This window comes from Amphiura filiformis, chromosome 18 (assembly GCF_039555335.1).
Source record: "Amphiura filiformis chromosome 18, Afil_fr2py, whole genome shotgun sequence".
NCBI classification, from domain to species: Eukaryota; Metazoa; Echinodermata; class Ophiuroidea; order Amphilepidida; family Amphiuridae; genus Amphiura; species Amphiura filiformis.
Window position 1 is genome coordinate 34,001,378 of NC_092645.1, and position 27,207 is coordinate 34,028,584.

At 39.0% G+C, this 27,207-nt stretch overlaps 2 protein-coding genes across 5 annotated transcripts in view; one reads left to right on the forward strand and one right to left on the reverse strand.

Moving 5' to 3' along the window:
• Positions 1–27,207, reverse strand: part of LOC140140146 (carboxyl-terminal PDZ ligand of neuronal nitric oxide synthase protein-like) — a 372,750-nt gene that overhangs the window by 78,661 nt on the left and 266,882 nt on the right. The window lies entirely within an intron of this gene.
• Positions 18,331–26,627, forward strand: LOC140139607 (metabotropic glutamate receptor-like). The gene is made up of 3 exons (XM_072161312.1): positions 18,331–18,768; positions 19,431–20,003; positions 25,981–26,627. The coding sequence occupies exons 1-3, from the start codon at positions 18,396–18,398 to the stop codon at positions 26,625–26,627; spliced, it is 1,593 nt and encodes a 530-aa protein (XP_072017413.1). The 5' UTR covers positions 18,331–18,395.

Below are 27,207 nucleotides of genomic sequence, written 5' to 3' on the forward strand. Positions count from 1 at the left end.
AATTTCAAAATAATCCCATTCAATTACACGGTTGACGATGAAAATTTACTGAATTTAGGGACTGCACGTCATACACCACCTGGCAAATTAAAAAAACTAAAAAACCAAATGCGCATACTTTTCGTCGAGGTGATCAGCAGGTGTGTATCCTTCCTGCAACCATGCGCCTGACGAATCTAGAGATCGTCTGTCCACAATCTCCGCTATCAATTTATGCTGATTTTTGCATAAATTATGCAAATTAGCTATGTTGATTTGCATATTTGTCACCGAAAACACATGGTTACGGAGCAAACTTAGATGTCCTTCCTCCCACCAAGTAGCCGCCCCGTAGGTCTTACGGTTACCCAGATACAGCTCCGTACCATAGGCCTACCAACGCTGAACGTAATAACGAATTATCATACCACTATATCATTCTAAATATTGAAATAATTACGTTTTTAAACATTGCACTGCTAAATAGGAAAAACATTACAAAAAATAGATGACTGTTCCGCAGTATTATACAGATTCGGGCGTGCATTTTACGCGCCGGTTTACGCGACTTCGCCTTTATCGCGTACCTCGCCCGTACCGCCAGATCGGGCTTGCGAAATACGCTCTCACTGACTAGATATAAAGCACAAAATACGCACTCACTGACTAGATACGAAAATATATCAGGTTAGCGGTGTTCTTTGATGTTTCCCTTAGTGGTATGATAAAATGCGATATTTGATACACGCATTCGCACACCTCTACGATCGTGTACACGCTATCAACACTCATGATGACGTGGGGTCGTCTACCCCCTGAGTGATAGATGGCACCCAAAATCATGTGATTGTCCAATCAGATTACATGTCTACGAACTAGACCACTCCCACTGACTAAGAATAGAGAATATTTCGAACAATTTACATGTATGGCCCATGCCACTTGGGCACTTGTAGGCCTACTGAATACTTTTACTAACTGTTGTATCACTGATCGCGTTGTGTCAGCATCAGCGGCTCGAGTGTAAACTGTCCCTTAGATTTGCGTGTCGTGTCGTAGTGAGTGATTGGTTTTATATAGTGCATTCATTCATGCATTTCACAAGCCAAGGTTTATTGTGCAATGGCCAATGTGCATTCAAATTCTTAGTTTTACTCTTGTCTTGAGGAAACCATCATCTTACCATGACATGTTAATTTTGTTTCCATTAACTTTCGTCTTTCCAAAATGTATGCACTGTTCGAAATGTTAAAAATAACAACAGTCATGATATGGCCATGCAATTGAATTGTCAATCATCAAGGTCTACTCCTGTTACTGCACTACTACATCATAGTAGTAATAGTAGTACAAGAGTAGTACATGAATGTGTATGGTAATTCATGATATGCTGCCAAATTCGGCACCGAACTCGTTATTGCGATAGTACCGTACTACATAAAATTTGATTTATACGAGCGATAAAACTGTTATCCATCAAAATGTGTCCATTATTTTGAAAATTATTTGTGTATAAAAGTCAAGTGAACAAACAGAACATGATAAATAAATATTATGGGGGAAAAAGCATGAAAAAATTGAAAGTAAGCTTACCCAATGTACCGTACCTCGAATCGATCATGCCGGGCGATCATGATTCACTGTATAATGTACACATGATTTGCTGGGCAGAGTTGATGTTGTCCTGAGTAATAAGCGTCCAAATATGGTTTTCCAGACATCAAAAGAGCAAATAAATGTGATGTATAACCTCGAAATCTGCATTTGCTGTATTTTCATCACGCATCACGAAGGTCATGCTAAATTGATGTCATGCATGAGTGTTGCCCGTGCAATAATTTTTTGTCTGATGTTGGTGTTGCCACGTACTTCACTTTGTCGCTGAGTTTATTCTGTAAAATCTTTATCACGCCATGATTATGACCGCAAACAATCAAGAAAAATGTTAACATGCAGTTTATTGTCTTTAATTCGTCCCTGGTCTTTTTAGATTGTTTACAAAAGAATAAAATTAAGATAATTTAAATAAGCAGTTAATATTCATGGAAGAGGCTATTTCTGGCAAAACTTTTCCCTCAATGACCAAAAACACAAAACCAAAAACACACCCAAAGCTCTTCCCATTGACTATACAGAGAGAGGCCAAAAACACAGGAAATAGCAAGTCTGAGTGACCAAAAACACACTTTGGATCTCTCTCTCCCTCTCTCCTTTTTCCTCTTTTTTCCTTGAGCTAGGGGGCGAGGGCCCAAACAGGCAATTTTGGCAGCTACGCCACTGGTTTCAACTTCGTCAGTACTGCTGGGTTTTTTTTCGTTTTTTTGCCAAATTTGTCATTTCAAAAATACCAAATGACAATTTGAATGACTTATCCTTCAAACAATTTTAATTTTTTACACTTGCGCTGGGATCACTGAATGGGTCTTTAATATGCAATCATTATGAAAGTTCCCAATACATTTGGAGGCGAAAAACATTGGAAATTTGCAAAAAAACAACATCATAAACTTCACCTCTATCACTCGAAATATCTCGCACATATCATGCATGGTATGCCGCTGAGTATATCCATAGACAATCCCGGGACAATCCATTGGAATTAAATCACTATACCACACAATTTATTCGCTACCTGAAGTCCCGAGGGCACTTCAATATGAAATGGATTATAGGTGTAGGGCTGGCACTTTCGCACTAAGGGGCATTCGGTGAGAGCAAAATGTAAAAAATATGGGGTCATTGGGTGAGAACATGACCTTATTTTTAAATGGAATATTTGGGTGAGAGCGAAACAGCGCTGCAAAAACCTCAAAATCAATTTCTAGTTCTAAATGGCTTCAAATTTCATTGTTTTTTTTCTTCAAAATAAGTAACAAAATCAGTGATAAATGAAAGTTGCTGTTCAAATTGAACTTGTAAGGGTCTTTGGGTGACAGATCAAATGGAAAAATCAGGTGGTGGTCGCATTGCATTCTCTAAATTCAGTAAATTTTCATCTTCAACCGTGTAATTGAATGGGATTATTTTGAAATTTTAAAACGATTGAAATATCACAAACAAATAGGCCTATGTTAATAAATAATATAAGTACAAGCTAAACCGTTGGGGTTCGATAATGAACCCCACAAAACTAACCAAGTAGCGGTATATGGAAAATGCCATACGGCCCGGCGGTTTCACAAGTTGCCGGCTCGATCATGCCATTCGCCGCCTGGGGAAAATAGGGGTCTTCGGGTGACAGAGCATGTGTTTTAAAAAAATATGGGGTCTTTGGGTGACAGCGATGCTGAAAAAGGGGTCTTATCCAGCCCTACATACGCGTCACCTCCAAAGTTGCCGAGTGCCCCCCCCCCACGGCGTGAAGTCGAGAATGAAAGATTAGAATATTTGCTTATAATTATTTGTTTTCAATTTTCGAAATATTTTTGTTTTCAATACGTTTCATAATAATACATTTTATTTTTTCTATAGTCTGTCAAAAGTAGCCTCCCGGTGTCGTATGGCCGAGACCAATTAATCGTATCGCCCCACAGTACCGATCGGCGGTATCAAAGTATCACGTACCGCCCAACCCCAAAATACAAAATTATAATGGCGACCTCCACAAACTCGGAAATATCATCTGGCGGAATTGTTTCAAGTGAAATTGACAGGATTGTCTTCTCTGATGTAAGTAAAAATGGTGGCATATTAATTATGCTCCAACATACATTGTGAACGTTCCCACTTTAGTTGATTTTGTGCAACAAGTTGCGACAAATTAACATTTTTGTGCCAAACACATGTACTTGTGATAGCGTTTACATTGTATTCAGTGTTTGTCTTTTACTGAGATGGCGACCCTAAAAATCGCCTAGAACTAAAAAACAAGCATTATCTTATCATTAAGATTTTACTGTTTCAAACCTGAAACAGATGTGCTGGCTAGCGAACACAAATTTTGCATATCATTGTCAACTGGAAGGGGAAAAAAGAAGTTTATTTTCTTTAATAATGATAAGTGATGCCAAGCATGTGTTTTCAAAGCTGTGCATAATTATTGCATTTCCAAAAAATATATATTTTGGTACTTTTAGGGTCTGACATTAATGCTTAATTTGTGCGTGTGACTGGTTTCACGGTAGCAATTCTGAAATTTTAGATATACTCCAATTTGTAAAAGTGCCACCATGTACCGCTTTTGGGCATGTCCCTTTAAAAGCATGTAAGCTACATCGATACCGATGCCACCAATAGAACGAGAAGATTTGCCCTTCATTTTGCATACCACTTTGACCAATTTTTTTTTCTCATTTCTTCACAAAATGCAAAAAACCCGCAAAAAAATGCGATGGGTGTAGTACCCCCTTAAGTCTTAGTCCAGGAGCATGAGAATTTACTGTACTGATGTGAGTATATAGTCCCACCTTCCAGTAAAGTCCCACCCAAAGTTCAAGGCAAAGTTCAGAAACTTTCATTCCAATATAGTCCCATGCTAAAATAATGACTTTTGTTTCAAAATTCATCTGCTTTTTGGCTGAAAAAGTTAAGATTTTTAAACATAAATTTATTCCCAATACATTTGGACGTGAAAAATATTGGGAATTTGCAAAAAACAACATCATAAACTTCACCTCTATCACTCGAAATATCTGACACTATTTGGATTAGGACGCCAAGTGCGGACTCAGAGTATGTCTCCTACGCGGCCAGTTTGGTTATGCTCCCTCCACATGTGTGGAGGGAGCGTAACCAAACTGGCTTCATAGGAGATTAAGATTTGCGATTTGTTCCGACACTATTATCATAATCTGAAAAATTGAATTTGACAGTTTGCTCATAGATGTAAGTTGGAACATGTGTAAGTATTACAAATATGCCAAAAAAATAAAGGTATATTCTGAAAAAAGATCGTACATTAAGGCTTTAAGGGGATTTCCAAACTTTTGATGCTGATGCCCCCGGCTGATCATCAGTGATGCATTCCATGGTTACATTCATCAACTGACCCACTTTATAGGATAAGGATTCAGGAAGTTATTTTATTCTTATGCAAAAAAGACTGAATAAAGGATACAAGTCCTATTAATATTATTGATCTATTCCAGCTCTGACCATAGGATGAATTGTATAAAATTATTGAAAAATCACAGTTAATGCAAGTTTTGTTAGGTTTATTTGTGCCCCTCCAGCCCGGGGGGGTCACTCACTACTTGACTTGCTACACACCTGTGTCCAAGAAAAACGTCTAAAAGGGTATGTTTTTCACCACACAAGGCGTCGACGTCTTTTTGAAATAGGGGTACTTTTTCAGAAGGCATCGCCATTTAGGGTCCTTTTCAGCCAAATCCTTAGACGTTTAGGGTTAGTAATATTATTGTTTGAGTGAGTTTGCACTAATTTGATAAAATCACCACTTTTTAATTGATTCTTGTTACTTTTGTGCATGTTCTCTTCAGTATCTATATGTCTGCAACATCAAAAAGACACCTTGGGTATCAAATTAGCTCATTTCCCTGTTTACGCCACTTAGGGTATCAATAGATATTTCCAAGTCGACGCCTTTTAGGGTATGGTTTTTGCATGAGCTACGCCATTTAGGGTAGGATTTTGCATGTGTTTCGCCATTATGGGGTGCAATTTGGTTATGTGAAAATTCGCCATTAAGGGTGCATTTCAGAGGTGTTAGGACGTGGGTGGGAGGCACTTTTGTGTGAGAGTGACCCCCAGGCCCTCCAGTGAACATATGCCTAATCCTACCCAGGAAAATATGCATGAGGAGTCACTGGAGTTGGAACAGATTTTATACACAGTAAAATCTAGTAAAATCTTTTTATATTTTCAAGAATATTCTTTTTATTACAGATAAACAATGATACAGAATCACTTTTTACAGAGCAAGAAGGCTCATGTGTGTTGTGGACCACAAAATATCCTAGGATCCACAATATGCTCATCTATCAGGAGCACAGTTCTTGAACCCAAATACATTTGTACACTGACCTTTGAAAATTTGTGTACAAAAATTCATACTCTACAACTTCAGGTCAAAATTTGCACTATGATTATGTAATAGTGATTATTGGACTATGCCATTTGAATGAGGCTATTATGGTCCATGTGAAATACCCTGTTGTGATATTTGACTAAGCCAATTAAACACTACATCCTGACACTTCTGGAGTGGTGACCTGAGGTCAGTGACAGTCCTTTAATAAACCACTGGTCACAACACATGGTGCAGGCTCAGCTTTTCTCTTCAAATTTGTCATCAACAGGTATGTTTATCATGTTTATAGTTCAAATGTTCTAATATAAATGTTCAATTAATATCCAAGAACACATTGAGCAGTGTAGAAGTGATATATTCTGCAAGGGGCTCTTTAAAAAGCCAGTTTTCTGAGTCCAACTTGTGGGATGCTCCATCATCATGATAACACATGGTCATCAGTCTAGATAGTAACAATGAGTGCACATGCAGGAGATAAATCATCAGTTATTCATGCTTTTCCTGTGCTGGTTTTCACATAAGACCAAATGTATGTGTTCAGATATGTTGCATCAAGTTCCCGGTGGGTTCAGTCTTCACTGACAATGTGTACGCATGATGGTTCCAATTAGGGGTACTTTTCAAGAAATGTCCACGGAATTTTCGAGGACAAAATTGTTCGCGATTGTCCAAATTAGGGGTTTTTTTTGAGCAAAATTGTCCTTGAAATGAAAAATAGGGTGTATTTCTAGGACTTTCGTCCACGTTTTACTGCTACAGTTTTCGTTATTGTCCTCATTTCCCTGTGAAATAGGGGGAAAATTCAAAAGCGTCCTTGAAATGGTAAAAATAGGGGTATTTATTTCGGAAAAATGTCCTTGATTCCTCGTGATAAGGGGGTGAAATGAAAATGCGTCCTCAAAATGATAAAAATAGGGGATGTATTTGGGGGCAAATTTTCCTTGATTTCACGCATAAAATAGGGGTAAAATTGCTGCAAATGTCCTCGATTCCCCGTGAAATAGGGGTCATTTTCAAATCCTGGAACGGTCATACGTCCTACCTTTAAATACAAACTGAACCCACCGGGCATTAAGTTATATTATGATTCACAAGGAAGTAGTTGTAGTTTTAAGGAAAATAGTAAGAAAATCAATATTGATTTTAAAATCAGGACTTCATCTATCAAGAGTGTTGCTAGATGAAGCACCCATAAAACACCCAAAACACTAAGGAAAATGAATCATGCTCAGCTGCATCTGTTTGGGCCCCAAAGGAGGGAGTCTGGCAATCTCAAAATGGTCAGTGCACATGGTGCACACCACAGATCAGTGCACACAAAGCATAGAGATAAGGAGCACATGGTTTAATATCATCCCACCCACATGTGAAATCCTAATAGCGTTGTTGCGGCTCCCGTATGCATACGCACCGTAGATTTTGATGAATAGACCTACGGTTAAAAGTCAATCAGCTGTATAATTTGAAGTACTCAACATGCGTGACACACCACGAGGAGCGTGCTGATATCAATCAATAAATCTGACTTGAAATCGAATCCATAGTATAATACACATAACAATGAGAGGGTTTGTGCATCGATGCATAGTAGTCCTCTTCAATGAGGGCGGTGGTTTTCTATTCACAAGCTTCATGGTCATCATGCGAGCAGAATTTCTGAACGATTTTGAATATAGGGAAGGGGGGGGGGGGCAATTATTTTGAGCCTGCTCCGAGACCCGATATGCTGAAGGGGGGAGGGGGGGGGGGCGGGTTTCAAATGCATACATGTTAACCTAAAATCAATTACATTATGAATTATACCCTAAAATACAATACAATACAATAAAATAATGAATACCTCCAAATTATGAATTTTACCTTGAAATTGTACATTTGATCTTAAAATTATGAACTTTACCCTTAAATTATGAATTTTACCCTAGATTATTGGGAGGTGCCTAGGGTACTTGGCCCCACCAAAATTATCCCTCCCCCAAGCCCTCTTGCGCGATTCCTGGGCCACTCATGAATTGATTTGATTATATCTGTAGGTTCTTGTTCTGGCCTTGGAAAGCAAAATAAATTCTATACCTCTCTCCTCAAATATTTCCGCCAAAGGTCGGCTTTATCCTTATCTCACTCTCTCAGGCTCCTCTCAAGGGGAGGGGGAGGTAGTGGCGGCGCCATGAATTTCTCTTTCGGTGATAGGGGCAAAGTGAATTTCTGGGGTGGGGTATACAACTTTTGGCCAAAATTACGCAACAAGTTAACATTTGCATATTTTTTGTGTACTGCCACCACCTTGTTTGTCATAAAATGTGTGTTCTTGTTTCATGTCATAAACAATGGCGGGCCAGGATTTTTTTTCGTTTGCATTGGAGTGGGCTAAATCAACCAATTTTCTCCCATGCCCCCCACCCCCCTCAGGGCGCCTCCTGTACGTGTTTGTTTAAATGAGGTATTTTTTATCTCAATTAATATTGTACATGTACTAAATAAAAACCGAAGGGGTGATATAGGGCTGATTATACTGGCCTTTGAAGTGGTCAGGCGCCCTCTCTTTCTCTCTCATCATAATGCTCTCTCTCCTTTCTTCTCTCTCCCACATATGGCCCCAACCCACCCTCCCGTCTCTCTCATTCGCTCTCCTCTCCCGGAAGTGAACTTTAAGTAGGCCTACGTCTCGTGTGGACACACTCGCAAGTTACTTTCAAAATTAAACGAACATGTAAACACACCAACTTCTCTGGGATTAGGTGAATGACCGCTAAGGTTATTCCTTTGTTAGTATGTTAATTCTCCTTTGTTAGATACCGTGACGTTTGATTGTTATGGATAAAGGATATACCGTAGCCATGACTACTATGTTCATTCATTTTTCGTTACCGTTACAGAGTCCCCTTCCCTCCCGTAACATTAACTCTTCCTCCTCTCCCAGTCCATCCCCTTTCCTTATTTGCTCTCTCTCCCTTTCTTCTTTCTCCCACACATGGCCCCGACTCACCCATCCCGTCTCTCTCATTCCCTCTCACCTCCACTCTCTCCTCTCCCGGGAGTGAACTTACAAGTAGGCCTACGCCTCGTGCGGACACACTAGGAAGTTACTTTCGAAATTAAACGAACATGTAAACACACCAACTTCTCTGGGATTAGGTGAATGACCGCTAAGGTTATTCTTTTGTTAGTATGCTAATTCTCCTTTGTTAGATACCGTCGCTTTGATTGTTATGGATAAAGGATATACCGTAGCCATGACTACTATGTTCCTTCATTGTTAGTTACCGTAAGGGCTTAGAGAGCGCATAAGGCAGCTTGTTATGCTAATTCTCTTCATTGTTTGTTACGGAACAGGTTACTCACCTTAGGTAAATGTTTAAACTCAGTCGCTACGCTATCGCGACGATTGATTGACTTTTATTGAATAAAACCGCTGTTCCAAAGGCGACGGGTGTAAACCTTTACCTAATGTGTCTAATACGGTAAAACAATGAAGAGAATTACCATAACACTTATCGGGCTTGCGCAGCTGAACAGTTTCACTAATCCCTTACGGAAACTAACCATATCAGGGGGGGGGGTGGGGATTGGGGGGCGGGGGCAGTGGCGGCTGCATGCATTTTTCGGGGTACAAGGGTGGGGAGGGGTCAAAGTAAATTTCAGGGGGAATCAACCCATTTTATGCAAAAATGGAGCAAAAGTCTTTTCTATCTCAATTTCTGTTTGTGTATTGTACCAAACGAAAACCGAAGGGGTTATGTGAGTTGATTTATAATTTGGCTTCTTTAACAAAGATTTGCTAATCAATTTATCTTTTTAAATACAAATAAGCATGCTGCCAAATACTGGTATATATCGGGCTGATTATACTGTCATTGGAAGTGGTCAGTTGCCCCCCCCCCCTCTCTCTCTCTCTCTCTCTCTCTCTCTCTCTCTCTCTCTCTCTCTCTCTCTCTCTCTCTCTCTCATAATAATAATAATTATTATTACTATTTGAACCAACTCGATATTATGAGTTCAGTTAATAAAACTTCAAGGGTCTTTTGGTGAAAGTGGTGCCGCAATTCATGGAACTTGATCCATTTATTCCCTTCCCTCTTCACCTGTGCCTCATCTCCGGTCCCTTTCTCACCCCACTCTCCCTTCTTCTCTCTCCACACACAACTCCATGAAACACACACACACACACACACCCTCTTTCCCTCTAGGTGTGGGGGGGACTGATCGCATTTGATTGAAGTTACCAAGTACAATGCCAAAGTCCGCTTCCCTCCCGTAACATTAACTCTTCCTCCTCCCCCCGTCCCTCTCCTTTCCTTATCTGGTCCCCCTCCCTTTCTTCTTTCTCCCACACATGGCCACAACCCACCCACCCCGTCTCTCTCATCCCCTCACGCCTCCGCTCTCTCCTCTCCCGGGAGTGAACTTACAAGTAGGCCTCGTCTCGTGTGGACACACTCGGAAGTTACTTTCGAAATTAAACGAACATGTAAACACACCAACTTCTCTGGGATTAGGTGAATGACCGCTAAGGTTATTCTTTTGTTAGTATGCTAATTCTCCTTTGTTAGATACCGTACGCTTGATTGTTATGGATAAAGGATATACCGTAGCCATGACTACTATGTTCCTTCATTGTTAGTTACCGTAAGGGATTAGAGAGCGCATAAGGCCGCTTGTTATGCTAATTCTCTTCATTGTTTGTTACGGAACAGGTTACTCACCTTAGGTAAATGTTTAAACTCAGTCGCTACGCTATCGCTGACGATTGATTGACTTTTATTGAATAAAACCGCTGTTCCAAAGGCGACTGGGTGTAAACCTTTACCTAATGTGTCTAATACGGTAAAACAATGAAGAGAATTACCATAACACTTATCGGGCTTGCGCAGCTGAACAGTTTCACTAATCCCTTACGGAAACTAACCATATCAGTGGTCGGGTGGGGGAGGTGGGGATTAGGGGGGCCGGGGGCAGTGGCGGCTGCATGTATTTTTCGGGGTACAGGGGGGGGGAGGGGTCAAAGTGAATTTCAGGGGGGAATCAACCCATTTTATGCAAAAATGGAGCAAAAAGTCTTTTCTATCTCAATTTCTGTTTGTGTATTGTACCAAACGAAAACCGAAGGGGTTATGTGAGTTGATTTATAATTTGGCTTCTTTAACAAAGATTTGCTAATCAATTTATCTTTTTAAATACAAATAAGCATGCTGCCAAATACTGGTAGATATCGGGCTGATTATACTGTCATTGGAAGTGGTCAGTTGCCCCCCCTCTCTCTCTCTCTCATCATAATAATAATAATTATTATTACTATTTGAACCAACTCGATATTATGAGTTCAGTTAATAAAACTTCAAGGGTCTTTTGGTGAAAGTGGTGCCGCAGTTGGGAACTTGATCCATTTATTCCCTTCCCCTCTTCACCTGTGCCTCATCTCCCGGTCCCTTTCTCACCCCACTCTCCCCTTCTTCTCTCTCCACACACAACTCCATGAAACACACACACACATACACACACACACCCTCTTTCCCTCTAGGTGGGGGGGGGGGGACTGATCGCCTTTGATTGAAGTTACCAAGTACAATGCCAAAGTCCGCTTCCCTCCCGTAACATTAACTCTTCCTCCTCTCCCAGTCCATCCCCTTTCCTTATCTGCTCTCTCTGCCTTTCTTCTTTCTCCCACACATGGCCACAACCCACCCACCCCGTCTCTCTCATCCCCTCTCACCGCCACTCTCTCCTCTCCCGGGAGTGAACTTACAAGTAGGCCTCGTCTCGTGTGGACACACTCGGAAGTTACTTTCGAAATTAAACGAACATGTAAACACACCAACTTCTCTGGGATTAGGTGAATGACCGCTAAGGTTATTCTTTTGTTAGTATGCTAATTCGCCTTTGTGAGATACCGTACGTTTGATTGTTATGGATACAGGATATACCGTAGCCATGACTACTATGTTCCTTCATTGTTAGTTACCGTAAGGGATTAGAGAGCGCATAAGGCCGCTTGTTATGCTAATTCTCTTCATTGTTTGTTACGGAACAGGTTACTCACCTTAGGTAAATGTTTAAACTCAGTCGCTACGCTATCGCGACGATTGATTGACTTTTATTAAATAAAACCGCTGTTCCAAAGACGACTGGGTGTAAACCTTTACCTAATGTGTCTAATACGGTAAAACAATGAAGAGAATTACCATAACACTTATCGGGCTTGCGCAGCTGAACAGTTTCACTAATCCTTTACAGAAACTAACCATATCAGTGGTGGGGTGGGGATTAGGGGTGCCGGGGGCAGTGGCGGCTGCATGCATTTTTCGGGGTACAAGGGGTGGGGAGGGGTCAAAGTGAATTTCAGGGGGAATCAACCCATTTTGCGCAAAAATGGAGCAAAAAGTCTTTTCTATCTCAATTTCTGTTTGTGTATTGTACCAAACGAAAACCGAAGGGGTTATGTGAGTTGATTTATAATTTGGCTTCTTTAACAAAGATTTGCTAATCAATTTATCTTTTTAAATACAAATAAGCATGCTGCCAAATACTGGTAGATATCGGGCTGATTATACTGTCATTGGAAGTGGTCAGTTGCCCCCCCCTCTCTCTCTCTCTCTCTCTCTCATCATAATAATAATTATTATTATTACTATTTGAACCAACTCGATATTATGAGTTCAGTTAATAAAACTTCAAGGGTCTTTTGGTGAAAGTGGTGCCGCAATTGGGAACTTGATCCATTTATTCCCTTCCCCTCTTCACCTGTGCCTCATCTCCCGGTCCCTTTCTCACCCGCTTTCTCGCCCCACTCTCCCCTTCTTCTCTCTCCACACACAACTCCATGAAACACACACACACACACACACACACCCCCACCCTCTTTCCCTCTAGGTGGGGGGGGGGGCTGATCGCCTTTGATTGAAGTTACCAAGTACAATGCCAAAGTCCGCTTCCCTCCCGTAACATTAACTCTTCCTCCTCTCCCAGTCCATCCCCTTTCCTTATCTGCTCTCTCTCCCTTTCTTCTTTCTCCCACACATGGCCACAACCCACCCACACCGTCTCTCTCATCCCCTCTCACCTACACTCTCTCCTCTCCCGGGAGTGAACTTACAAGTAGGCCTACGTCTCGTGTGGACACACTCGGAAGTTACTTTCGAAATTAAACGAACATGTAAACACACCAACTTCTCTGGGATTAGGTGAATGACCGCTAAGGTTATTCTTTTGTTAGTATGCTAATTCTCCTTTGTTAGATACCGTACGTTTGATTGTTATGGATAAAGGATATACCGTAGCCATGACTACGATGTTCCTTCATTGTTAGTTACCGTAAGGGATTAGAGAGCGCATAAGGCAGCTTGTTATGCTAATTCTCTTCATTGTTTGTTACGGAACAGGTTACTCACCTTAGGTAAATGTTTAAACTCAGTCGCTACGCTATCGCGACGATTGATTGACTTTTATTGAATAAAACCGCTGTTCCAAAGGCGACTGGGTGTAAACCTTTACCTAATGTGTCTAATACGGTAAAACAATGAAGAGAATTACCATAACACTTATCGGGCGTGCGCAGCTGAGCAGTTTCACTAATCCCTTACGGAAACTAACCATATCAGTGGTGGGGTGGGGATTAGGGGGCGAGGGCAGTGGCGGCTGCATGCATTTTTCGGGGTACAAGGGTGGGGGGGGGGGGAATCAACCCATTTTATGCAAAAATTGAGCAAAAGTCTTTTCTATCTCAATTTCTGTTTGTGTATAATTGTACCAAACGAAAACCGAAGGGGTTATGTGAGTTGATTTATAATTTGGCTTCGTTAAGGGCTGGGGTATGAGCGTTTGGACAGTATTTATTTTGGGACATCAGAGCACATCAGACATATCGAATTGCATTCTGAATACGAAGAATGTCATTCTGATATCAAATAATTTTGATTTTTGAAATTGCAATTTAATACACATTTTATGGCAAATCATTAAAATTGATATTTTTGATATTTAACAGTACTTGAAGTAAACTTTATAAATCTGATGATTTATACTTAAAGTGTATGTAGGTGGGATGAAAAGCCGCCGATCAATTGAAAATTTTGACCTTTCGTATTGAAGATATGGATTTTTTTTTTTCCCAAAACACCAAAAAAAATTAGGTCTTTTGAAAGGTCAAAATTTTCAATTGACCGTCGGCTTTTCCTCCCTGCTACATACACTTTAAGAATATATCATTAGATTTATATAATTTACTTCGAGGACTGTTATATATCAAAAATTTGAAAAATATCAAATTTTTATGATTTGTCATAAAATTTGTATTATATTGTGATTTTCAAAAATGAAAATTATTTGATATCAGAAAGACATGCTTCAGTATTCAGAATGCAATTCGATAGGTCCGAGGTGCTCTCATGTCCCACAAAAAATACTGTCGAAACGCAATAAACGCTCATTTTAGATCCCTTAACAAAGATTTGCTAATCAATTTATCTTTTTAAATACAAATAAGCATGCTCCCAAATACTGGTAGATATCGGGCTGATTATACTCTCATTGGAAGTGGTCAGGTGCCCCCCCCCTCTCTCTCTCTCTCATCATCATCATAATAATTATTATTACTATTTGAACCAAATCGATATTATGAGTTCAGTTAATAAAACTTCAAGGGTCTTTTGGTGAAAGTGGTGCCGCAATTGGGAACTTAATCCAATATTTACCTTCTCCTCTTCGCCTGTTCCTCATCTCCCGGTCCCTTTCTCGCCCCATCCTCCTTTCTTCTCTCTCCACACAGTGACAACTCCGTGAAATACACACACTGGGGGGCTGACCGAGCCACCGTTAGTCCGAATTTTTAGGGTTCGGATTCGGGTTGGGTTTAGGTTTAGGGTTAGCGTTAGCCTAACCATGATGCAGTCATGTCTACAGTAGAATTCATCTCGACCTTTGCAGGACTTAAACCCCATTAAAAGCTATTAAACCAAGATAACACTCATTGAAACAGCTCAACTGATTAAATCGGATCTTCTCTGGTTGTGCACATGTGTCTGTTTTCATGTGCGATATCGCAATAAAGCTGGTATTATAGCTTCAGTTGGGTAACCGATTATAAAGGAAACGAAAGGAAACAATGGTATGTGTACCTTTGTTCACGAAATGAGACAATGGCCTGCTTTTTGTAAACCAGCATTCTTGAAAATGAGCAACATAATGATTGTTGACTTAACACGGTTTGGAAATAATTTCTTCATATTTTTGGTGTTATCTGTCGCTTACATATCCTTCCTAAAAAACAAAAGTGCGACCCTCTCCAAACACCTAAATTAGCTAAAAATTTAGGACATGTTACAAAACTATATTGTCTAGAATTTTAGAAGAGTATTTTTAATATTGGCCGGTTATTTTTCACACAGCGACGTTAACTAGGCAATGTACTATTACCTATAACATTAACTAAAACACCAAAGTACGCATATTTCCAAACATCTAAATTAGCTAAAAATTTAAGACATGTTACAAAACTATATTTTCTAGAACTCTAGAAGAGTACTTTTAATATTGGCCGGTTATTTTTCACACAGCGACGTTAACTAGGCATATCCCCATACTTTTAACGTAGGGCTATTTGTAGAGGTCACGCGTCAATGGGAAAGAGCACTGTGTATTGTGTATAGGAAAACGGACAGTAACTGCAGTATGCACTAAAAATTCGAACTGACAGTGGTTCGAACTGACGGTGTGTAGGCCTACCCAATAAATTAAACTTTGTGGAACCTTTGAGAAAAATGCGGACATCTGTGGAGATGAGAAAAGAGGAGAGGAAAGGCGAAGAAAAGAGATCGAGGACAGGATAGTAAAAATAGGCCTATATTTTAACGCATGTGGTAAAATCAGTTGATTTTTCAGGATTTTTTATTTTTTCAGGCGGAGCTTTGCTTTATTCCGTGTTTGATTATGAAAAACGGAACAAATTTTCAAATATGTACGAATAAAATAATCACGAGCGGGGGAGGAAAAGCCCCGGCCGGGGAGAAAGTGGAAGGAAAGGGAGGAATTAGATTTAGATGATGTTCCCAATTTCATCACTATCACCAAAAGATCCTACTTTATAAACAAAAATTAACTCGCCTGATTCCAACAATAAAAAAATATTATGAGCGATGAGGACGCTTAGACCAATTCAAACACCGGTGTCTATCAAACCACAGACAAACCTTGAAACCTGGCAGATAAAGTGGACAGCACCCACCCAGCTCTATTATTGATGTATGAGGCACAACTTTCAGGGTCACATTTATAAAGACTTAACTGCTTAACGGTGGGATTTATTGATTGATATAAGCCTGTATTCGTGGTGCGTCACGCACGTGAAGCTACTTCAAATTTTACAGCTGATTGACTTTTAACCGTAAATCTATTCATCAAAATCTACGGTACATATGCATACGGGAGCCGCAACATCGCTAATTAAATACCACCACAACTCTCTAGATCTACTGTATGGCCTATGCACAGTCCATGGTATGTAAATAGACAGGAATCATAACAAAGATCAGCTGATTGAGTACATAATAAATGTGTGTGCGGATCAATATGTTCAAATAAACACAACTATTTACTATAGTATATTTTATATATTTTGGATAGGGTTGTGAATAAGTAAGCATAGTTCAGAGCATGGATAATATTGAATTTAATAATAATGATAACAACAACAACAACAACAACAACAACAACAACAACAACAACAATATTGGGAGTGATTGCCGAATAGGGTGCAACTCGACTAGTCTTATTACAAGACTGCTCTACCCTAACCCTTAACTCCGTAAAAAAGGACTATTGAAATTTTGGGAATAAGCTTTATTGGTTGATATCTACTGAAAAATTTCATAAAAAGATGCTAGGATCATAATGTAAACATCTGAATACTAATGAGCAATGACAGAGATATATTATAATAGTAAATGTATATAAAGCTAATCATGCTAATTAGGCCAAAAAAAAAAGGTTGTTTGGTTACTCCACCGACCGACCCAATGTTGTTGTTTTTTTACAAAAATTGACAAAAAAAGAAGTTATAGGCCCTAAATTACTTTTTATTCAAGCTTGGAAACCGGAGAAATACTGCTACTGAAAAAATGTTATTTCTTTTTCTTAGTTGGATAAAGTTATGATTACAAAAAAAGTTCCAAGGACTTCATAAATGCAATTTACAGCTTTTAAGCTTTTAAGCTTCTTAAAAGAAGTAAAAAAAAGTCCCTACCTACATGTACCTACTGTAATTTTTATTTTTGTTTATGTTATGTTTATGTTATGCCAATCAAACGGTTTTTTAGGCCTAAATGCATTTAATAACCACTGGTCACAACTTCAAAGTCTCATGGTGTTTCTCTTCAAATTTGTCATCAACAGATTAGCCCAATTTGACTGCATGGAGATAGATAGCTTCTAGTCGGACCAGGTGTATTTGCTTTACTGTGTTAAAAGTGATGCCTCTACCAACCTTTGTAATTATATAAAACAAACACAAAGAAGGCTGGTTTGATTAAAATATTTATTCAATCACAGACTGAAACCCCAAGACTCTGCCATTACTATACATCATCGTTCCTAACATTATCAAGCTGCATATGGTATAGCGGAGCTTTGTTGCATGGCGTCTTTACAACTTTTGAGTAAACACAATAGTAAATCTACCAGTGGGCACAAATTATAACTTAATGATAAGTTATTTTGTGCAACAACCAACAAACTCAATTTTCCCCATACCGTATCATTGAATGCAAAAGGAGTTTTCTATATCGACGACAAACTTAATGCTGCCATGTCTCTTCAGAACAGTCTGCACAAGGACGAGAGGTCTACACCTAATAACATTTGGCCTTTCAGATCTTCTTGTGGCATCATAACCATTCTATTAGTTCTCTTAGCCGCAGCACCTCTGTGTCACTCTTACGATGACCACACGAGCGATGTAAGTTACACAAGAGAAGGCAGTATAAACTTAGGCGGACTGATTCCTCTACACCTCTATGACTCTTCATCCCAAAGCTGCGGTGATCTTCTGGATCTCGGTTCTCTTAAGAAAGTTGAAGCGATGGTGTATGCAATAGATCAGATAAACTCAGATTCTGCTATATTGCCTAATGTTACCATTGGGTTTGAGATCAGGGATACCTGTTCAAACACAGCAGTCGCTCTTGGAGAGAGTTTAAACTTTCTACCATCTCATATTCCGGAAGCATGTCGTACGGACGAACCTTGTCCTGTGAAGAAGCCAGTAGTTGGTGTGGTTGGTGCCCAAAGAAGCTCTTCCAGCAAGCAAGCTGCGATCCTGTTTGGTCTCCATCATCTGCCTCAGGTCTCATTCCTATCGACCAGTGATGAATTAAGCAATGCTGAAACATTCCCGTATTTCACAAGAGTAGTTGGACCAGACAGATTTCAAGTGAAGGCCATGATTGATATCATCCTCCACTACAAATGGAAGTACATCTCATTTTTGAACTCGGATGATACCTACGGGAGAAGCGCTCAACAACAGTTCACGGCACTTGCTGCGGAGAATGATATATGCGTCGGTATTACACATACAATCTCCTTAGCGTCCGACGCAGATGATTATGATGATGTCATGGATGAATTGCTTGGGATGCAGAAATCCAAACACGCCACGGTGGTGATACTCTTTGTCCAGTTAGAGATGGTGAAGAACATCTTTTCTGCAGCATCCAGGATGAAGGCGGGGAGGAAGTTCATCTGGATTGGAAGTGATGGATGGGGTAACTACGGGGAGATGGCTATTGAAGGCAATGAGGAGGTAGCAGTAGGTATGTATCGCTAAAAAATAAAATCATATTCTCTAAATGTAAAAGAGTGAAAAACTCACTCCCCAAAAGAGTGGTTTTCACTCTTTTTTGAGTGGTCTTATAAGTGAATCACTCTTTTCGGGAGTGAGTTTTTCACTCTTTTACATTTAGAGAGTAGATTGTAAAGTCAAACAAACATTCGTAACAGTGGCTTGTGAGAATGTTCGTTTTTGATTTGGTTTTATTCGGGTTTGACAACCCTAACCCTGGATAACCCAAAAAAGGTTCTTGTGGGGTTTGATTTATTGGACCCATTAATATACCAAAAGTCAAAATTTTGGTTGAATTTTACCCAAATTGTGCAAATTTTCCCCCAAATCTTGCAAAAAATTTGGCAATATTAAGGCAAAATTTGGCTATTTTCCAAATAAATTGAGAAAAATTTGAAAAAAGAACCCATCGGTATACCAAAATTGGCTTAGAAAAAAAGGTCATTGATTTTCCAATGTTTGCGGCACGTCCCTATATGGTCATTTATACCGAGTACTTCCCAGACTCGTTGTGGAGGAGGTCTGGATGAAGTCTAACCTAATCGCTTTTCAAAAGAGAGATGGGCACTCCAGTCTGCGGATACAAGTACCTTATTCCAATTAATGTTGTATGTTATTTTTTCAAACCTACAGGCTCATTTACCGTGATCCCTTCATCTGAGACTTTACCCGACTTCAATTCGTACTTCAGATCACTTACGCCAGCGACAAGCGATAATCCATGGCTACCTGTATTTCTCAACCATTATGGAGCATGCAGTATGCCTGACGATTGCGAAAACTCCACTCTGAGAGCCATAGACTCCGATCTTACATCACACGAAACTTTAGTCATGGATGCCGTTTACGCTTTTGCGTATGCCTTACATAGCATGTGCCACGCTCAATGCGGTGAACCAGTTGAAGATTGCGCTACTTGCTTGAATTTGTCAGCGGACAGCGGTGAACTTGTTGACTATCTTTTAAGTACAAGTTTTGACAGTCTAGCCAATGGCCGCGTTAGTTTTACGGAAAACGGTGACATCTCAGGTCGATACACGATAAAAAATTTACAGAAATTTGACGATGGGTACAAATTTGTACAAGTAGGCAAGTGGAGCGACAACGTACATGTAACCAGTGAGACTGTGATAGGACAGTTAATGCCATGGTACGTTGAAGTTGATGACGTCACAGGAGCGCCAATATCGGTCTGTAGCCTCCCATGTAAGCCAGGCGAAAGACGCTATGTCATTCCGGATAACCCATGCTGTTGGGAGTGCATTAAATGTCAGCCATTTGAAATCGTGATTAACAATAACACGGAATGCTCATCGTGTTGGGACTTGGAGCATGACCCATTTGTGTCCCGCGGATACATGTATAGAAAGCCAAATGAGAACTTTACTGAGTGCATCAATACTACACCCAATTTGAAGGGCATCACAATTTTGATGCTCACCACTGTTGCATTTGTGATGATTTGGATGTGTAGTTTTTTAATTATCAGTCTGTATTTTAATTATCACAGGCAGAATGCACTGATTTTAAAGGAGTCAAGTGGAAATATGCAAATGAAATGTCTATGTCGTAAGTGTATGACTCAGATTTGGATCCAATCCCAAAATGAGACAACAACTTGTGTGAGGAATAAAACTAGACATTTACCTTTTAAAAGCCAATAAGAATCAGCTTGCATGGTTTGGCGAAGGAATGCATCCCCAGAAAAACAATTCGGCACATTCAGTTTGAGACCCCACTACATTCACAAGACATGTACTCAGCCATGAAAAAGGTGATTGTTTCAAATGTGGTGTCATTGTGAAGGGGAATACATGTAAAGTAGCTATCAATTGATATGCAACACAATATGAACATGTCACAAATAATTAGGGAATAAAAGATAGGAATTTTTGTTTTTACTATTCTCTACCATGTGATGGACGACTGGTATGTCCAATATATTGAGTAGTCAGCCGGTATCCACTACGATAAAAATATTGGACATGCCTGTAGTCTATCATAGGCAGAGGATAGTAAAAACAAAAATTCTTATCGTTTGTTATCATTCTTAGTCAGTTAAATATTATTTTAATAAAGTTCTGTAAACTATTTTTTAAAGCAAAAACTAAGTTACTGTCATAAAACTCCCCTTATTATAAAATGAACTAAACTAATGTTTACAACTTCACGTATTCTGTTGCGCGTACTGCGCATACAACACGATACATATATGCGCACCTCTACCAGCGTGTTACGCGTTATCAACACTCATGATAACGTGGGGGGGGGCCGCACCAGAAATCATGTGGTTGTCCAATCAGATTATGTGTCTACGAACTAGACCACTCCCACTGACTAAGAATGTGAGATATACACTCTTGAAAAAACTTTCCAAACTTTTGTTGAGGAGTTTTTATAGCCCTTTAAAGTAAGGCCAAAAAAATGTTTGGTTGCCCTTAGCGGTCGTTTTTTTGTTTTTTTGTTTTTTTGTTTTTTCAATCACTTTTTTAGAAGAAACCTTAAATTTAAACAGTATCAAAGACATTTTATATTATTATTCATTAATTTTATTTATTAAATGCATATTTGATTACAAACAGGCAGTATTTCCATTAAAATTCTGTTCAAAAACACATAATTTTTTACCGTAAAATGATCAAGAATTTGTCACTACTCGCCTTTTCAAAATGGAGATAAAATGAAGGAAGAGCCCATGAAAAAAAAAGGATCGACCTACCAATCCTCCAAATTTTTGCCTTGGAAGGGCAACCAAACAATATATTTTTTGGCTAATCAGCGTACAAATGATGTATGTACAAAATGTATCCTAATTTAAGTAGCCATAATCTTACCATTAGACTTATATAGTTAAAAGTTTTAACATTTAGACTTGTAAAGTTTTTTAGCATTAGACTTGTAAAGTTAAAAGTTTTAACATTAGACTTGTAAAGTTTTTAGCATTAGACTTGTAAAGTTAAAAGTTTTAACATTAGACTTGTAAAGTTTTTTAGCATTAGACAAGTTTGTAAAGTTAAAAGTTTTAACATTAGACTTGTAAAGTTTTTTAGCATTAGACAAGTTTGTAAAGTTAAAAGTTTTAACATTAGACTTGTAAAGTTTTTTAGCATTAGACAAGTTTGTAAAGTTAAAAGTTTTAACATTAGACTCAATACACAATATTCGCCTTTTCAAAATGGAGATAAAATGAAGGAAGAGCCCATGAAAAAAAAAAGGATCGACCTACCGACCCTCCAAATTTTTGTCTTGGAAGGGCAACCAAACAGTATATTTTTTTGGCTAATCATTGTACAAATGATGTATGTATCCTAATTTAAGAAGCCATAATCTTAGCATTAAACTTGTAAAGTTAAGTTTTCCTTTGATGAAGGAATAATGAATGCAGAGTTGCATTGTTTTATGATAATTTCGAATCAGTGGTTTTAGATGTTTTATCATTATTTAAGTACTGTAAAAGTACACAATTTTGAAACAAATTTGGCAACAGACAGCGGTGAACTTGTTGACTATCTTTTAAGTACAAGTTTTGATAGTCTAGCCAATGGCTGCATTAGTTTTATGGAAAACAGCGATGTTTCAGGTCGATACACGATCAAAAATTTACAGAAATTTGACGATGGGTACAAGTTTGTACAAGTAGGCGAGTGGAATGACGACGTAACTAGTGAGACTGTGATAGGACAGTTAGGCCCATGGTATATGTTGAAGTTGATGATGCCACAGGAGCGCCAATATCAATCTGTAGCCACCCGTGTGTATTATGTATTGTGTATTATATTAACAACTCATCATTTAGGCTTTGCTATTTTTCTAGTAATTCGTTTTTCACTTTTAGTTTTATTATTTTGTAAGTTCTGTAAAAGTAATGTAAAGTACCGTAAAAGTACTGTAAAAATACTGTAAACACACTGTAAAAGTACTGTAAAAGTACTGTAAACGCACTGTAAAAGTACTGTAAAAATACTGTATACGCACTGTAAAAGTACTGTAAAAATACTGTAAAAGTACTGTAAAAATACTGTAAAAGTACTGTAAAAATACTGTAAATGCACTGTAAAAGTACTGTAAAAGTACTGAAAAGTACTGTAAAAGTACTGTAAAAGTACTGTAAAAGTACTGTAAAAGATACTCTAAAAGTACTGTTAAGTACCATAAAAGTACTGTAAAAGTACACAATTTTGTAACAAAAGGCCCACACATGAATATGTATTAAGGCCCTGCCTCAGAGAGTCCTAACCTGATCCATATAAATAAAATGTAAAATAAATGGCTTGTTTGAAGATAAAAGTGAATATTTTGATATAATCATGATAATTGGTTATAAATCTGTGTAATTTGATTTGATAAATAGTTACATCACATGATTTTAGTTGCAAACATTAGGGAGTGGATCTTCAAATCATGTGACGATTCTAGTGACGTATCCTGAGATAGAAAATCAGTACAGAAAATTGAAATGGGAAATGCATTGTGGGAAGCATAAGATACCTTCTCTGGTAATGACCCTGCAAATTCAATTATCGTATTTTGAGCAGATAGGATAAAAATATTGATTTTGGTCTTCGGCTTACTAGTAATTTTCTAACCTATGGGCTATTCCAGTTAAAATCTATACACCCCCTACATAATACATGACCATAATCTTCCAAACAGGGAGTGTGAATTTCTAATGGGGTTACCTAGAGATGGGTGACTCCATTTGAAATCCAAACCCCCTGTGTGGAGATTAAGATCATATCTTCCATAGGGGGTGTATGAATTTCAACTGGAATTGCCCATTCAGGCTTTGATATGAACAGTTGAGAGCAATACCCATTTGGTCACTGACTGATATAGCATCACTAAACACTGGGTCTGGGTTTTTTTTTCTAAGCAATATGATGCAACTTATCACCACCATCTTTACATCTTGTGCCAGCTCATTGGGCTATTCCAGTTGAAATCCATACACCCCCTCACAGGGGTGTGTTTAGAGCGGGGTTTAGAGCCATCCATTCTGGTAGTCCTGTTTGAAATGGAAGATTAAGGCCATGTCTTCCATAGGTAGGGTAGTGTATGGATTTCAAGTGGAATAGCCCATTTATTTACAATTATGCAGGCTCCTGTTTCAGGATAATCCACAAATGTATCTCGATAGTATTCTATTTCGAGGTAATATAATGGTAATGTCCACATGGTCACTCACCCCCAAGCCATTCTTGCTCTTCTGGCTGCTAGCATCAGACAAGTTAGAAATTGTCATGCTTTCATGGGTATTAGCTGTGACTTCTTCAGAACAGGTCCGTATCCAGTGGAGGGGGTGGGAAGGGGGACACCCCATCCATGAAATGACCCCCCCCCCCAAAAAAATGACAGAAAGTTGCCTTCTTCTAACATACAATTTCCTAATATCGCTGAGCTTCCGGGGGCCACTTTTTTGACTGGGAGGGCCTGGCCCTCCAAAAATGTCTTGGTGAACATAAATACTATAATAATGTCCTCTCTGAACAAGACAAATACATTGTACTAGAAACCTCTAGACTGATTACCCGAGACTGATTTATCTTCAGATTGAAACCTAAACATGCATTTATGTTCTTGCAACCAAACATGTCCATGGAATTATTCCTATCCCATTTTCAATTTCTTGCTACAGAATCCGTACCATTTAGTACCAACAAACGACTTGGCAGCCAAACATCTAGCAGCAATGCTAGACGGGTATAGTGGAATGTTAATTAAATTTTGACTCTGGCACTACGCACCAAAATGAACTCATCCCCGGCAAAGATCCATAATCTCCAACAACAAGCATGGCTTAAAAGTTGATCTCAAGTTATAGAGGATGAGGTTTTGTACCCAACATGCTCAAAGGTTATTATATGCATGTAGAACTCTATTGGGGTTTAAGAACTGTGCACTGATGGATGAGCTTCTTGAGATTTTACATGTAGCATGGCCTTATCTAAACTTTGTGGGGTAATAGACCAACTTCAATATACCCATGGGGTGGGGGCAAAATTAAACTGCAGAATGGAGGCATTCAGTCGGTAATAGAAAGGGAGCACTGAAGCTGTATGCACTAATAGGCTTTTTTCTGTTGAAATCCATGCTCCCCATGGAAAACACAACCTTAATCTCCCACACAGGGAATGTGAATTCCAAATGGGGTTACTTGAATGGCTGGCTTATTTTACATCTACACCCCTGTGGGAGATTAAGGTCATGTCTTTCATAGGGAGTGTGTGCATTAAGTGGAATAGCCCAACAGAGATACAAACCATTGCACCTTTCTACATTTAGCATGACCAAATGCAGATATTTTCCCAAAAATTTTCTGAATTTTTTGGTATTCGGGAATATTGTGACCATATTTGGAAGCTAAATGACAAATGCATTCAAATAGTACTTTCTTTTCGTGATTTTCAATCATCAAGTTCATTTCAAGGTTTTTAATAATTTCTCCAACCGCCCTTTTCCTGCCTGCTAAAAACATTTGATGTACAGAGTTAGTGTTACCCAACTACATATTGCAAGGCATGTAATGAACACCACTTCATTGTGCATTTCCATTCTTCATTTTGCCTTTAAATAAAATGAACATTACAGAACATGCATTACTGTTCCGTAACACGTAAGCGGGAACATGATCTGTGTTTTGACATGAGATGAACAATGTAAAAAGTACTTGGAATGGAAATGCTGGCAGTGAGCATACAGAGTGGTTTGATGTTCAAGGCAAATTATGCAATCTCTGGAAATGTTGGCAGCGAGCATACCGAGTGGTTTGATGTTCAACGCAAATCCTGCTATTGTGAGAAATGCTGGATGTTCAAGGCAAATTATGACATCTCTAGAAATGTTGTCAGTGAGAAATTGGGCTATTGCAGTTTGAAATCCATACACCCCCTATGGAAGACATGACCTTAATCTTCCACACAGGTTTCAAATGGAGTCAGGTAACCCCATTTGGAATTCACACTCCCTGTTTGGGAGATTAAGGTCATGTCTTCAACAGGGGTGTATGGATGTAAGCTGAATAGCACATTACAAAATGGAACTAGATCATGCAAAAAAGTTCAAAAACATAAGGCATCTATTGTATGTGATTATCTTGCACTTTTGTGACGTTCTTACCTTTCCTAATTCAATTCTCAAAGCGTTTATTTATGTATAACACAATCTGTTCCATTGTGATTTAAAGGCATTGAAAGGCATTCAATACAGATCATATCTAGGGGTGGAATGCCTGACGATTGCGAAAACTCCACTCTGAGAGCCATAGACTCCGATCTTACATCACACGAAACTTTAGTCATGGATGCCGTTTACGCTTTTGCGTATGCCTTACATAGCATGTGCCACGCTCAATGCGGTGAACCAGTTGAAGATTGCGCTACTTGCTTGAATTTGTCAGCGGACAGCGGTGAACTTGTTGACTATCTTTTAAGTACAAGTTTTGACAGTCTAGCCAATGGCCGCGTTAGTTTTACGGAAAACGGTGACGTCTCAGGTCGATACACGATAAAAAATTTACAGAAATTTGACGATGGGTACAAATTTGTACAAGTAGGCAAGTGGAACGACAACGTACATGTAACCAGTGAGACTGTGATAGGACAGTTAATGCCATGGTACGTTGAAGTTGATGACGTCACAGGAGCGCCAATATCGGTCTGTAGCCTCCCATGTAAGCCAGGCGAAAGACGCTATGTCATTCCGGATAACCCATGCTGTTGGGAGTGCATTAAATGTCAGCCATTTGAAATCGTGATTAACAATAACACGGAATGCTCATCGTGTTGGGACTTGGAGCATGACCCATTTGTGTCCCAGCGGATACATGTATAGAAAGCCAAATGAGAACTTTACTGAGTGCATCAATACTACACCCAATTTGAAGGGCATCACAATTTTGATGCTCACCACTGTTGCATTTGTGATGATTTGGATGTGTAGTTTTTTAATCATCAGTCTGTATTTTAATTATCACAGGCAGAATGCACTGATTTTAAAGGAGTCAAGTGGAAATATGCAAATGAAATGTCTATGTCGTAAGTGTATGACTCAGATTTGGATCCAATCCCAAAATGAGACAACAACTTGTGTGAGTAATAAAAATAGACATTTACCTTTTAAAAGCCAATAAGAATCAGCTTGCATGGTTTGGCGAAGGAATGCATCCCCAGAAAAACAATTCGGCACATTCAGTTTGAGACCCCACTACATTCACAAGACATGTACTCAGCCATGAAAAAGGTGATTGTTTCAAATGTGGTGTCATTGTGAAGGGGAATACATGTAAAGTAGCTATCAATTGATATGCAACACGATATGAACATCTCACAAATAATTAGGGAATAAAAGATAGGAATTTTTGTTTTACTATTCTCTACCATGTGATGGACGACTGGTATGTCCAATATATTGA

Excerpts from the sequence above, each read along its gene's own strand:
- LOC140139607 (XM_072161312.1), top strand. The coding sequence starts at position 18,396 with ATGATTGATATCATCCTCCACTACAAATGGAAGTACATCTCATTTTTG. Across the intron at positions 18,769-19,430 it reads CAATGAGGAGGTAGCAGTAG|GCTCATTTACCGTGATCCCT; the intron begins GTATGTATCGCT and ends TCAAACCTACAG. Across the intron at positions 20,004-25,980 it reads ATCGGTCTGTAGCCTCCCAT|GCATTGAAAGGCATTCAATA; the intron begins GTAAGCCAGGCG and ends TGTGATTTAAAG.